This window comes from Cryptomeria japonica, chromosome 5 (assembly GCF_030272615.1).
Source record: "Cryptomeria japonica chromosome 5, Sugi_1.0, whole genome shotgun sequence".
Classification (NCBI taxonomy): domain Eukaryota; kingdom Viridiplantae; phylum Streptophyta; class Pinopsida; order Cupressales; family Cupressaceae; genus Cryptomeria; species Cryptomeria japonica.
The window spans coordinates 895,902,803-895,915,854 of NC_081409.1; the positions used below are offsets into that span (position 1 = coordinate 895,902,803).

The 13,052-nt window shown below is 35.8% G+C and overlaps 1 protein-coding gene and 1 long non-coding RNA gene across 3 annotated transcripts in view; one reads left to right on the forward strand and one right to left on the reverse strand.

Annotated features, from left to right (window-relative positions):
• LOC131033576 (uncharacterized) overlaps positions 1-13,052 on the forward strand; it is a 52,690-nt gene that overhangs the window by 33,977 nt on the left and 5,661 nt on the right. The window lies entirely within an intron of this gene.
• LOC131033575 (chloroplast envelope quinone oxidoreductase homolog) overlaps positions 1-13,052 on the reverse strand; it is a 60,351-nt gene that overhangs the window by 26,515 nt on the left and 20,784 nt on the right. For both annotated transcript variants that reach the window (XM_057964805.2, XM_057964804.2), the window contains one exon: positions 4,748-4,839. In XM_057964805.2, coding sequence (XP_057820788.2) covers positions 4,748-4,839 — 92 coding nt within the window. The remainder of the gene's footprint in view (positions 1-4,747; positions 4,840-13,052) is intronic.

The window sequence follows — 13,052 nt, forward strand, 5'->3', positions numbered from 1 at the left end:
GACTGGAGGAGTAGTGACTGGGATGCCACCTTGTCTGACGTTTGTGCCTTGGTTGATCTTCCTTCGTCCTTGATGTACTTTGATGAACAGCGTACCTCCTTGACTCCCATATGCTTGATGAGGCTTTCTTATTTTCAAGTCTTCCTTCTCTGGTAGCACACCTTGCCTTGAAGTGTTGACAACTCCTTTCTTTGTCATCTTGTGGTTCCTTAGTGTGGTGAAGTGAAGGTTTTAGAGATAGTTGGCAACTCCTCAAACACTTGAAGTTTTCCAACTTTTCAAAACACCTTGAGTCCATCTTTGTGCTTTTGGAATGTCCTTGATGAGGATGGACTGGAATAGGTCATCCTTGTCCAGGCTTGATCTTCTTTTATCTGCAAAATAAACCAAAGGATGATTAAGCACATATGACATATTCATTTCAGCATAGCATTTTCCACCTTAAATCATTAATGAGAAGACATCAAAATGGATTTTCGCTCAATATCCTCTCATTTTGTGACCATACTTGCTCAAATGCATGTCTAAGGATGCCCTTAATCTCAATCAACACTAGGTTTGATGCAAAATTGGAGCAAAATAGAGTTTTTAAGGATTTCGCTCTGGACCCTTTGGAAGGGTCAGGAGCGAAATTCTTGATTAGGCTCAAATTCTATCATTTTTCTACTCCAAAATGCCCCCTAAGACAAGCACATGCTAGCCTTCTCTCCACCAAAGCTTAGGAATTCACAACTTGACCTTCATCACGAGCAAATTAGGTGGAATTGAGAATTTCGCTCTAGACCCTTTGGAAGGGTCAGGAGCGAAATTCAAGTTTTAGACTTGATCCTTCATCTAAGTATTACTCTTTTCACTTTTCATACCTGGACTTTCATTTTTGGATTCCTCTCTCAAAATGACAAAACTTGCTTGACCCTCAAAATGGCTAGAAAGGAGAATTTCGCTAAGAATCCTGGCCAAGGACAAGACCTATTTAGGATTTCGCCCTGGACCCTTTGGAAGGGTCTGGAGTGAAATTCTTGTCCTAGCTCAAAATCTTGGCCATTCCAAGGCATGCCTAGGGGTCCTTCCAAGATCAATCTACCTTGATCCACACTTAGCTTGACACAAAAATGAAAGGAAAAGGTGGATTTTAGGAATTTCGCTCTGGACCTTTGGAAGGGTCAGGAGCGAAATTCTCCTTCTTGAGCTTATTTCATCATTTTCCACTTCAATTCACTTCAAAGGTCAAGGAAACGTTACTCCATTCCTCTCTAGGCCAAAAAAAAAACAAAAGTTTGACTTGTTTTGAAGGGGAAATAGGTGATCCTAGGAATTTTGCTTTGGACCCTTTGGAAGGGTCAGGAGCGAAATCCTAGTTTTTGTTCAATTCCTTCAAATTTGTTGATTACTAGCAACTCAAAGTCATTCCTAAGGACATATCCAATCCTATTTCACCCTGACCCACACTTGACTTGGCACAAAACTGGGAGAAAAGAATGGTTTTGTGGAATTTCGCTCTGGACCCTTTGGAAGGGTCAGGAGCGAAATTCCTACTCTAGGTTTGACTCTTCATCTTTTCAACTCCAATCTTCTCTGGAAGGCAAAAATACATCACTCTCCACCCAAGGAACAAGGCTTGTAGCCTAAGCAAGGGAGAAAATGAGGTTTATAATGAATTTCGCTCTGGACCCTATGGAAGGGTCAGGAGTGAATTTCATCCTGTAGGCAAAATCTTCATCTTCCAATGCTTTCAACCACCTCTCAAGGCAAGAACACATCAATCCACCTTCCAACATGCCTTAGAAACCAACACTTGGCCAAAACTAGGAAGGAAATGAGAGTTATGGGGATTTTTGCTCTAGACCCTTTGGAAGGGTCAGGAGCAAAATCCTCATTCTTTGTTGATTCTCCACTTCATTTATCCAATTCTCTCTCAAACTTGATCAATTTCAAGGTCCTTTCATCATAATCAAGGCAATCCACCATCAAACTAGCTCTAGACAAGGCTAACCTAGGGCCTAAGGCAAAAAAGGTGGTCAAGTGGAGGATTTCGCTCTAGACCCTTTGGAAGGGTCGGGAGCAAAATTCTCCTTCCAGGTTGATTTCCATCATTTCATTGCCTCAAACCTCTTCTCCAAGGCAAATATGCATCCAAGTCTTCCAAACCATGCCTTAGAAGTTCCAAACTTGGTCAAGTTAAAGAGCAAAATAGAGGAAATATGAATTTCGCTTTGGACCCTTTGAAAGGGTCAGGAGTGAAATCCATGTCTTAGGTCAAAATCTTCATTCCTCAATGCTTTCAATCACTTCCTGAGGCAAGAACATATAAATCTACCCCCACCATGTCCAAGGAACAAGGATGTTAGCCCAAACAAGGGAGAAAATAGTGTTTAGGGAGAATTTCGCTTTGGACCCTTTGGAAGGGTCAGGAGCGAAATTCACATTTAGGCTCAAATCTTGATTTCATTTCTCACATTTCTTCATCCAAACAAGTGTTTTGCCTTCAATAATGCCTGGGAATGAGTTAGTTCTAAGTTTGGGTCAAAGTAGAATGTCTTATCGCTTTGGACCCTTTGGAAGGGTCATGAGCGAAATTTGACATTTTAGTCTCTCCGTCAGGATTCATATATGGAATATAACATTTAAGTATAAGCTCTTATACTTTAAGTTATATTCCATATATACTGTCAGGATGTTTGAGAGTGGTTTCGGACCTCCAGGAGTTATAATGCAAAATCTAGTTTTTGGAGGATTCTTCAATTTTCCAGACTTAGTCAAATTTCAGGATCAAGATGACATTCCAGACTTAGCCAAATTTCATGACATTTGAAGATGAGGATGACATTCCAGACTTCATCACTCACCAACTTGACCTAACTCAGACCTTCAAAAAGGATATTCACTCACCAAACTTCATTGACCTCCTCAAACTCAAACAAGACACAATTAGCAACAAGAGCAAAACTTTGTCCTAAGGAAGACTTTCAAAGATGACCCTAACCCGGAGCATCCATTGACTCACCTTTAGTTAAAACAGAGCCTGCTATCTTAGTGATCCCTCTGGCAACACTCAGCATGCAAAGGCTAATAGACAAAACCCTAAAAGCCCTAGAAACAAACCCCAGAAAGCAAAAAAAAGTAGGGGTCCCCTTTTGCAATGGGGCAATGTGTGAATACGTCACAACAGTTTGTTTCACTTTTAAAAATAAACATGCCTTTAAATCAGATGGCACTATTTGGTTACGTGGATTGCTGTTTTAATCTCTTTGTTCACCGTTACCTTGGCACATTTTAAGACTGTGTCTAATCGCTGATTTTTTGGGGGATAGCATAGTGGCTGCCTTCTGTAATAATATTGCTGATTTTTTTTGGAATGCCATTGTGTCTAATCGCTGATTTTTTTTGGAATAGCATTGTGTCTAATCTCTGACACCAGCAGTCTATTTAGTAAATAATTAACTTTATTTATTAATCAGGATGAATGCTATTGTATTCTATATTGTTTTTTATTATTTGTTTCTAATTACATTGTTATGATAACGAATGTTTTACTAATTAATCTATTACTGATCAATTACAGTTACACACTGTTATTGATCAAACATTTAAATATTACTATTTTATTAATATGTAATATTTATTTATAATATTTCAAGAATATTAATTAAATAATATTATTTAATAAATAAATAAATATTTAATGATTCCAAGTAAATCATTTGTTGATAATTATTATATTAATTATTAATAATTACTTCATTTAGATTATATATAATGACCAAGGAGGGGACATGACAGTTTGCCCTTCCTGAATTTGCTCGTCCTCGAGCAATTGTCAAGTTTCTCAAACTGAGTCACCTCCTAATACAAGGTATGCATATGTATATATGAAGATATGAAGTATACACACAATACACGTAAGGTTCATGAGGCATGAAGTCATGTTAAATATATGCAATACACATGAATACATAAGACATGAGTCATGCATACGAATACACACAAGGTGTTAATCCAAAGCATATAAGGCAAGAAGCATCTACGTAAAACATGGAGTATACATGAATATACAAAAGATGTGAAGCATATGTGTAATATAAGTAAATATAATTAAGGCATGTGACATACATGTGAAATGCATGCAGTACATAAAGTATGGAGTATACACTGGAATAAATAAATAAATATTTAATGATTCAAAGTAATCATTTGCTGATAATTATTACATTAATTAATAATAATTACTTCATTTAGATTATATAATGACCAAGGAGAGGATATGACACAGAACCAGAGGAATAGCCTACAAGAGGATATGAAAAACAGCTTCGAAACTGAATACCACTTATCACAGTAGTGTAATGACTAATAAACTACAGATATTTAATGGGACTGGAAATTGGAAATGTCTTGCTAAATAATGTCCAATGCATCTTGGAAAAATAGAATGATAACTAGAGATAAGGAAAAGATTAATTAAAAGCAGATTGATTTCAATTGATAAGATGATAAATGTGCACAAAGCTGACAGGAAAGTGGATGTTCCTGGATAGGAACACACTATTTAATGTATAAGGAGATTTCTAGTTTGAAATTTGCACAAGCATAAAGCATTTTCGGGTAATTTTTCTCTAAGGTGTGTTCTCAGCTCCTCCTGCAAAAACTTTCATTAAAACAAGGAAATAAAAGTAAACATGCAGAAAGCCAAAATAGCCTCATCCATATGCATCACATTTCATCAAAAGAGATGATTACAATAACATACTCTATTATTAAGCATGCTAACAATTTTGTCGCCTGGTTGAAAACCTTGTACCCCTGGTCCCACATTGACTACCTCACCGGCAACATCGGAGGCTGTATAAGACATCCAAAAGCAATTTTCTGGTGAAGAAATATCTCAATCTCATTTTTATGTCATATTCTATTTAAAGTGACTGAAATAAAAGAGCTATAAAGAAGGATAAATTGGATTAATACAACTCTATCCTTGAAGATAACTCCAGATTACTTTACATCAGGGATAGTTCTGAATTGAGTAAATTAAAAACCCACACAACTAATCAAGCATGTCAAGTGGATACTCACATCCAACATTAAATCCAATCACAGGCTCAAAAAACTCATAACAATGGTTTGAATAGACTATAGGACATATTATGTCAAGTCATTCTGAGAAACAGAATTCCAATTTATGTAATTCATATCTTAGATTGAGATGATCTAGGAATTATTGGTGTTGGAACAATGTATCATACCACGTTTTATGTCCTTAGTGTTAGTACATGTGGAAGTGAACTTGTAGCACATCAGACGACTCTCATAGGAATCTTACATGTATAGTTGGGAAAATCTATATATCGTGTCATAAAACAACTTATGAAGTATAAATACCCCATGCATAAATAATGCGAGCAATTGGATTAAGGTCTTCTGTGTTCTTACATAGTTTTGCACTTTACTCTTATGAAATTTTCAGTAGGTATCAGAGAAATCATAAGCTAAAGGGTTAATTAAGTCATGTCTCTGCACAGTAAGGCATTCCAAGCAACTATTATTATTATTATTGCTTGCTACTATACTCTCTAATTTTACTTTTTTATGTCCTTAGTGTCAGTACATGTGGAAGTGAACTTATGGCACATAGGACAACTGTCATAAGAATCTTGCATGTATAGTTGGGGAATTCTATATGTCGTGTCATAAAATAACTTATGAAGTATAAATACCCCATGCATAAATAATGCCAGCAATTGGATTAAGGTCTTCTGTGTTCTCACATAGTTTTGAACTTTACTCTATTGAAATTTTAAGTAGGTACCAGAGAAATCATAAGCTAAAGGGTTAATTAAGTCATGTTTCTGCACATTAAAGCATTCCAAACACCTATTATTATACTCTCTAATTTTTGGCATGTTGTAGTAAGTTTCTAGTGTACTTATGTCATGCATTCAGTGCTTTTGTGCCTTCTGTAACGGAACTTCAGGATGATCATTGGAAAGTCTGTAGCTCTTCAAGTAGATAACGCAACTGACTTCAAAAACAAATGATTTAAAATTTTTTAAATTACTTTTGAATGGTATGAAATCACTTCCGTTGCTGAAAGCATCTTTCTTCTCATGGCTTTCTGAACCGCCCCTTTTGTGGAGACCACTGTGTCTGGACTCTGTATGCACTGACAAACTGCAACAAAAATCTTTATGCTTATGTTCTACAATTGTGGGTTGACAATTTAAGAATTAATATACAAAGCATATCTCTTTAAAAAAATCATTCAAAAGAAGGTTTGATCCACAAATTCAGGGCCACTAAGCTGCACTCAGGTTCACTTACGGAATCTAGAAAAGAAATGCTTGCAAACTATCTTTATGTGTATTTAACCACCTATAATGGTTACCTATAAAGGATTAAACAGGGATATCTCAAATATAGAAACAACTTGCATAACACACAAAACATCCAACACAAGTAACATTGGAGAAACCTTCAAATGGGCAAAAACTCCAAAAAAGAGTGAGTTATGCTCCTCATGCCACTAATATGTAGTTGTACAAGTTACATCTTGATGCATATAGAATCATTCGTGCATACTATCCTGAAGGGTAAATGACCTGCAGCTCCTGTTGTAGTTGTGTTAATGGACTCATTACCTCTGTAGTTAAGAGGAGATGGACTACCTATGCCTAAAGGACTGTACAACCCAAACCCTGAAATGGTATTGTGGACACCTAAAGTGGTCTAATACTTGTAGCATCAGACCTCATGTCTCAACATGCAACTTTTTCTTAAAACAAGATATTTGTAGCAGCTATGCTACACCGATAGCCAGTGTCACGCGACTTGTAGAAACTGGCGAAGACTTGGTAGGCCCTGAGTCAGTTTAACCAAGCTGAAGCCAGCAGAAATGAGAACCAAGGACTCATGAGTGTGCAAAACTCATCAAACCCAGTCAATCCTGTCATGCAGATTAGGCTGCCAGTAAAGCATTATGCAATTTTTATCAAAAAACTCATTTATGCTTCTGAATGGGACACAACTGTTAATTGATTACAATTTTCGAAAACTATAACCCTAACTTATACTTCCATTGGTGCACCAGTGTGCATAAACACTTTTTAAATATTTCTAGTTAGCTTCCTCAATGGCAGACAACTATCTATGAACCAGAAAAAGAATTTCGTAACATGGAGGAGAAATTCTACACACACTACTTAAAAGAAGAAATATTATTTCATAGTTTTATAACATGATGACATTTATGTAATCCACAAGATAAGCTGGGATAATGTGGATAAAGGTAGGCTATAAAAAATTGAAGCTTGGTTAAAAGTCAAAAATGACATGCAGCATGAAGGTTTGTGTAGTCTCAAAGAAATTTGTTAAAAGTCCTAATATGTTGGATGAAATGTTAGCCAATTAGAGGTTCGATAAAAACAAATCTAGATCGGATCTTGATAAAGGTCAGAGTTCTAATAATCCTTTCAGTGAAAAGGAAACTAATGATGGATTTGTCAAGGTTTAGAGACAGAAGGTATCCACAATGGCATTCTTTGACAAGAAGAATGACAGCAAACAGGTTTTATTCTTTTTATGGTTATTGTAATCTCTGTAATTACTTTGGTCATAAAGCAGTCGATTGTAGAATTGTATCAAGAAGGAAAATCAGTTTTGTTAGTCAAAATCCATTTTATTCCTTGAAAGATTTCAGTATGATCTGTTTTAAATGTCAAAATGTTGGTCATATTGCAAGGAATTATCATATAAATTTTGCAAACAGGAAAAGGGCTGAGAGCAAGGTCTTGAATAAAGGAACAAAAAAAATATGAAAAAAAAAGGAAAAGAAATCCATGATTGTTTAGACTGTGTTGCATGTAAAGAAGCAAAATCTTTGGATAATCGACAGTGGTTGCTCAAATCACATGACAGGGGATAAGAGTAAGCTCACTACTTTTACTTGGTGGTGCAATAAAATTTGGTGATAGATTCAAATTCGTGGTAAAGGTTTCTTAAGCATTAATGGTACTCTTACAACACATAATGTTTGGTATGTAGAAGGTTTGAAATACAACTTGTTGAGTGTCAGTCAAATGTGTGATAATGGGCACTATGTTATTTTTAATGCTCAAGGGTGTGAAATCAGAAAGGTTGATTGTTGAAGGGAAAAGAACAGGAGGCAATGTCTATGATGTTAGAGAGGTAAAAGGAAAACATTGTTTGTTAGGGCAAGTTGATGAAAGTTGGCCTTGGCATGGACGAAAGCTAGGGGTTTCTCTCTGATTCTTTTTGAAGGCAAGCATCTGCTTAGGAGGAGTATTTTATTGTCACATTTATTGTCTTTGGTCCTTTGTCATTGATGTCAAAGGAGGAGAAAGATTATGGTTTGTTTCAGTTTGTTTTCAGATTGGATTGGTGGTTTAATGATATTATGCAACTGCTTTGATGTTGTTGAAAGGAGCTATGTTCAGATTTGATGATTATGAATTGTTTCAGATTATGGTTTGTTTCAGTTGAAATTTTGCTGAGTTAAACATGTTTTGTTGCAGACTGGAATATTGGAGTTTTGCCATCAATGACAAAGGGGGAGATTGTTAGAATATTTGTCATTGATGTTAGACATTCTAATGAAATGCAGAAGTTATTCATGATTGTTTTGTGAATAAAATTGCCCCTGATGAAGAACAAATATATAACTGTTAATATGATAAACAAACAGATTTATTTATATTGATATTGAAAACAAAACACATACAGATCTGATTGATACATACAGACATTTTACAAGTTTGATCTTGTCACTGGTACAATCTGCATATTAATATTTAAGATTGATTATGTCTTGAATGACGGAAGACATTTGTTGATTGTTTCAGATTGATGATAAGTCTCAGGTTATCACCATCGCTATGGTACTTGTAGCCAAGTTTTGTTGCTTTTAAAACACATTACATAAAGAGGCATTGGTTATGAATTGGTCCAAGTGATTAGTTGATTCAGTTGGAACTAACAACTACCAACTGTTTTCAGTTTTAAACCTAATTAACCATACATCAGTTGTAACTGCTTAAGGCAGTTGATCCTAATTAACCATACATCAATGAAGACAAGATATTATTTAAGAATGCAAAGGCATTGATGAAAGGGAGAGTTGGGAGAGCAATGATTGTATGTAATTGTTGATTATAAAAATCATTCTATGAAAGTTCAATGAAAGGTTTCTCAGTATGCTTTACGAATGAGGAATGCGGTCTATGAAGAAGTTGATTAAAAGACTTTGAAAAGGCTGAGAGAGGAGTTTGTGTGACCAAGGAGCATTCTTTCTGCTGCAATATTTCTAAAAGTTAATGTGAAAAAGTCTGAACTGGTATGAAGATAAGAAGTGCAGTGGCTTGGGTGAATTGTTGTGATCACGTATAATAGTTATTTTCATTTTAAAGTATATTCTGAATTTGTGTAGAAAGGGTTTGAAGGGTGCTGATAACAGATATGTTCTAGATACGTGTCTGCAAGTGTTTATTGATTTGACAGTAAGAAGAATCAATTTTTGTTTGCACATTCTTGGTATCATTGATAACATTCAATTTTCAGAAAGTTTCTTGCAGAGTTTTCTTATCAAAAGAAATAATACTACATAGGATAGTTGAAGGTTGACAATATTCAAATTGTAATATGTGCTCATATATTCCTGATATTGTAAAGTACAAAACTTTTGAGGCTAAAAACGGTTGTAAGTTGTAAAAGTGATCGGTGTTGGGTTGGTGCTCAAATTGTTGAGTGGGTGCTGCTCTTAGAATAGGGGTTTGGTGGCTCCTTAGGGTTGATGCCCTTAAACATTGTAATTGAATTTATCGTGAGGTTGGATTAGGACAGTAGATCCTAGCAGCATTTCTCACCGTGGTTTTCCCATCCTGGGTTTCCACGTAAAATCTTGTGCATTGTTTCTTGTGTGGCTACATCTCTTTAGGATTCAGTTACGATTACTTTCAGATTTCAGTTTGAAGTTTTATTAAAAGTTAAATTTGTATCCACAACTGATTCACCTCCCCCCCTCAATAGAAGAATTGAGTTCTACATGGTGAAGGATTTGGAATGATTATTATTTTCTTCAATTTGGGTTTGAGAAGTTTCTCAAATTTATTTTCTCGTGATGGAGGCCGGGGAACGCCATTTTGGTAGTGAAAGATCTGCCCTAGGTGGAAGTGGAAGAATCAGTCTGATTCTTCAATTGGGCTATTAAAGGTGGTCACAGAAATTGAGGTAGACAAAGAATATCAGATTCTCAATTGACTACATTTCAGAGGTAACTTACGAAAGAGATTTTTATTCACTTTTTTTTCTAATTTCTAAATATATGGTATTTAATTTCAGTTGTACACCCTAGGCATCGAGAGTCAATACATTGTGAGCATTTTTGGGAAGGTAGCACTTAAAGATAAATATAACCTGGTTGGCGGAATTATATTTTAATATGGACGAGCTTTCATGATACTTTGGAAGTAATAATGTAATGTCCCCATTTTGAGATAGGATTTAATAATACATTAAAACATAAATAATTAAAATATAATATAATATAATATAATGTAATTAAGTTAATGAATGGTCAAAAGGCATGGAATGAAAAGTCGTCTCTCTCAAACATGAGATATAAGAGGGAGAAGAGATCATTTGAAAAGGGATGAGGAGGGAAGAAAGGAATGAAGCATGGGAATAAGGAAGGTTAATGGAGGAAGAAAGGGATGGGAAGTAGATAAGGTTGTGTCTCTTTCAATGGGCAAGAATTATGAAGGGTTGTACTATTTCAAAGGGTGGAAATCGTGATAGGTTATGTCTCTTACCAAGGGGCAGGCATGATGAAGAGGTGTGACCTCTCCCTCACATGGGAAAATATAAAGGGGAGAAGGTTCATTTGAGGAAGAGAGGGAAGGGAGATCAATTTGGAGAATAACGTATTATTCTCAAAGGCAGCAATGCAAAGTGCTGACTCAATTGTTATGAAAGGTGGTGCCTCAATTCCTATGAAAGGTGGTGACTCTTCCCCCAATAAAGTATAAAGGAGAAATCATTCCAAGCATTCAAGGATCACTCACTCACTCATCAATCATCTAATCAACAATCACCTAGTCATCAACTCACCGATACCTCAAATCATCCAATCAAAGGAATTCATTGAATCAATCATACAAATATCATCGAAGGTTTCTGATTTAATATAATCATTAACTATTCCTCTGAGTAGTTCGACCCAATATTGCAGTTGGTATGAATTTTTGTGCATAGTATAATGTGTTGTAACTACATATGTTATTCCTGCATTCTTATAAATTATGATGCAATGCTTTACGAATTATATATAAATCGGTAAATAGAAATCTAGCAGATTATATTCAGTAGTTGACTTATCGTATGTCAAATATATTTCTGCATATGTTCTCAATGTCTAACAATATATCTGCATATATTTTGAGTAATTCCATCCATGATACAGAGAGAGGATTGCAAGCAGAGGAACAATGTTGGTGTTACCTTCTAGGCACACCACCTCATGGTATAAGATTGGGGAGTCCCAGGAGGCCAAAGGGGTACAAAGGGTGCTACCTTTGGGTCTATGAAGGATAGACTTTCTAAGCACCCTATTGTGATGGCCCTCATGCTCTCTATCATGGTGAATGAATGTGTTAATCATGAGACATAGGATAGGGGTGACAAGGTTAAGGAAAACAATGATAGGATACCTCACTAGGTATTCCATCTCATAAGGTATGGGCCACATGAGGCCAAGGGGGAATGAGATCCACCCTTGGGCCTAGGGTAGAGGGTCTCTACATCACCCTATCTAGTCACCCTATCCTCTGTGATTGAACTCTCTCAAGCATAAATTAATCCTGTGATTAGGACTATGTCTTGCATATGTATGATTGGTGTTTCCTACTTAATAGATCTATTAAATCAAATATGATTATTGTATAGTTTCTAACTTACTTGCAGGGTTTCAATCAAAGTAACAGGTATCTCTAACCCCTATCCCACTTCAATTAGGGCAGAATTTGGGTATCTCTAATTTGGGGACATTACAAATAATGATCTTTGCCAAAGTTTATTCTATCGGGTCAAACATTAGATTTTGGAGTTAGCGTGGAGTGGTGTAATGGATTTATTGGGTTTCTTAATGCTTAGTCATATCCACATTCAAGAGATCATTGTTGGGTTGGAAGAAAATGGAGGTATTGGCAAATATTGAAACATATTTTGTAATGCAAGTGACACTATTGGCTTCAATACTATAATAGAACACATAACGGTGTTGTTTAGCACGGTTCTCAACGTTATAGTTGATCCATGAACATATATCCAACACACAAATTACGAATGAGACAGAGTACTTTCGATTCAAGAAGTTAGAGTTTGAGACATTGTGGAAAACTAGAGGGAGAAGTTGGGAGTTTGTTCTGAGGATTGTTATTTTTTCATGGGATCTTTTCCTTCTGATTACCAATCATACTGATTAAATAAAAGAAGCTTTATTTTATCGAGCTTTATATCAAAAGAAAGTATGTATACGAGTCTGGACATCCGAAATGGTAGGCTCTTTTAGAAAGGGTGACAGGTTGGTATTTACTCAAGAGTTTTGACCAGTTTCGTCTTTGCAATTGTGGTTCTTGTGGGGTATCTCCTTGTATTTGTGGCTTTTACAACTCGAGAGAATCCTCATTGAATTGGAAGACTCTTATTTCTGACAGGAACTCTATATATTACTATTTATGCTTGTGTGAGCGTGTGCCAATTAGGCTATGAAACAACTAGTATTTGTCACCATGAGAAGTTTTTGTTCCTTCAGTTCATAGAAGTTGGTTGGGTGCTATTCAAACTTACCTGTTCGTGTTTCAATCCTTGTTCGGAGTGTTTCTATGAAGGCACAATTCAGACTTACCTGATTGTGTTCCAATCCGCGTTCAAAGTGTTTCTATGAAGGCACAATGCAGACTTTAATGATATCAAGCTGCCAATAAATTGTTAGAGGATTGAATTATTTAAGGTTAGATATATTTATCTAATTTGTAACTGCAGTTTCC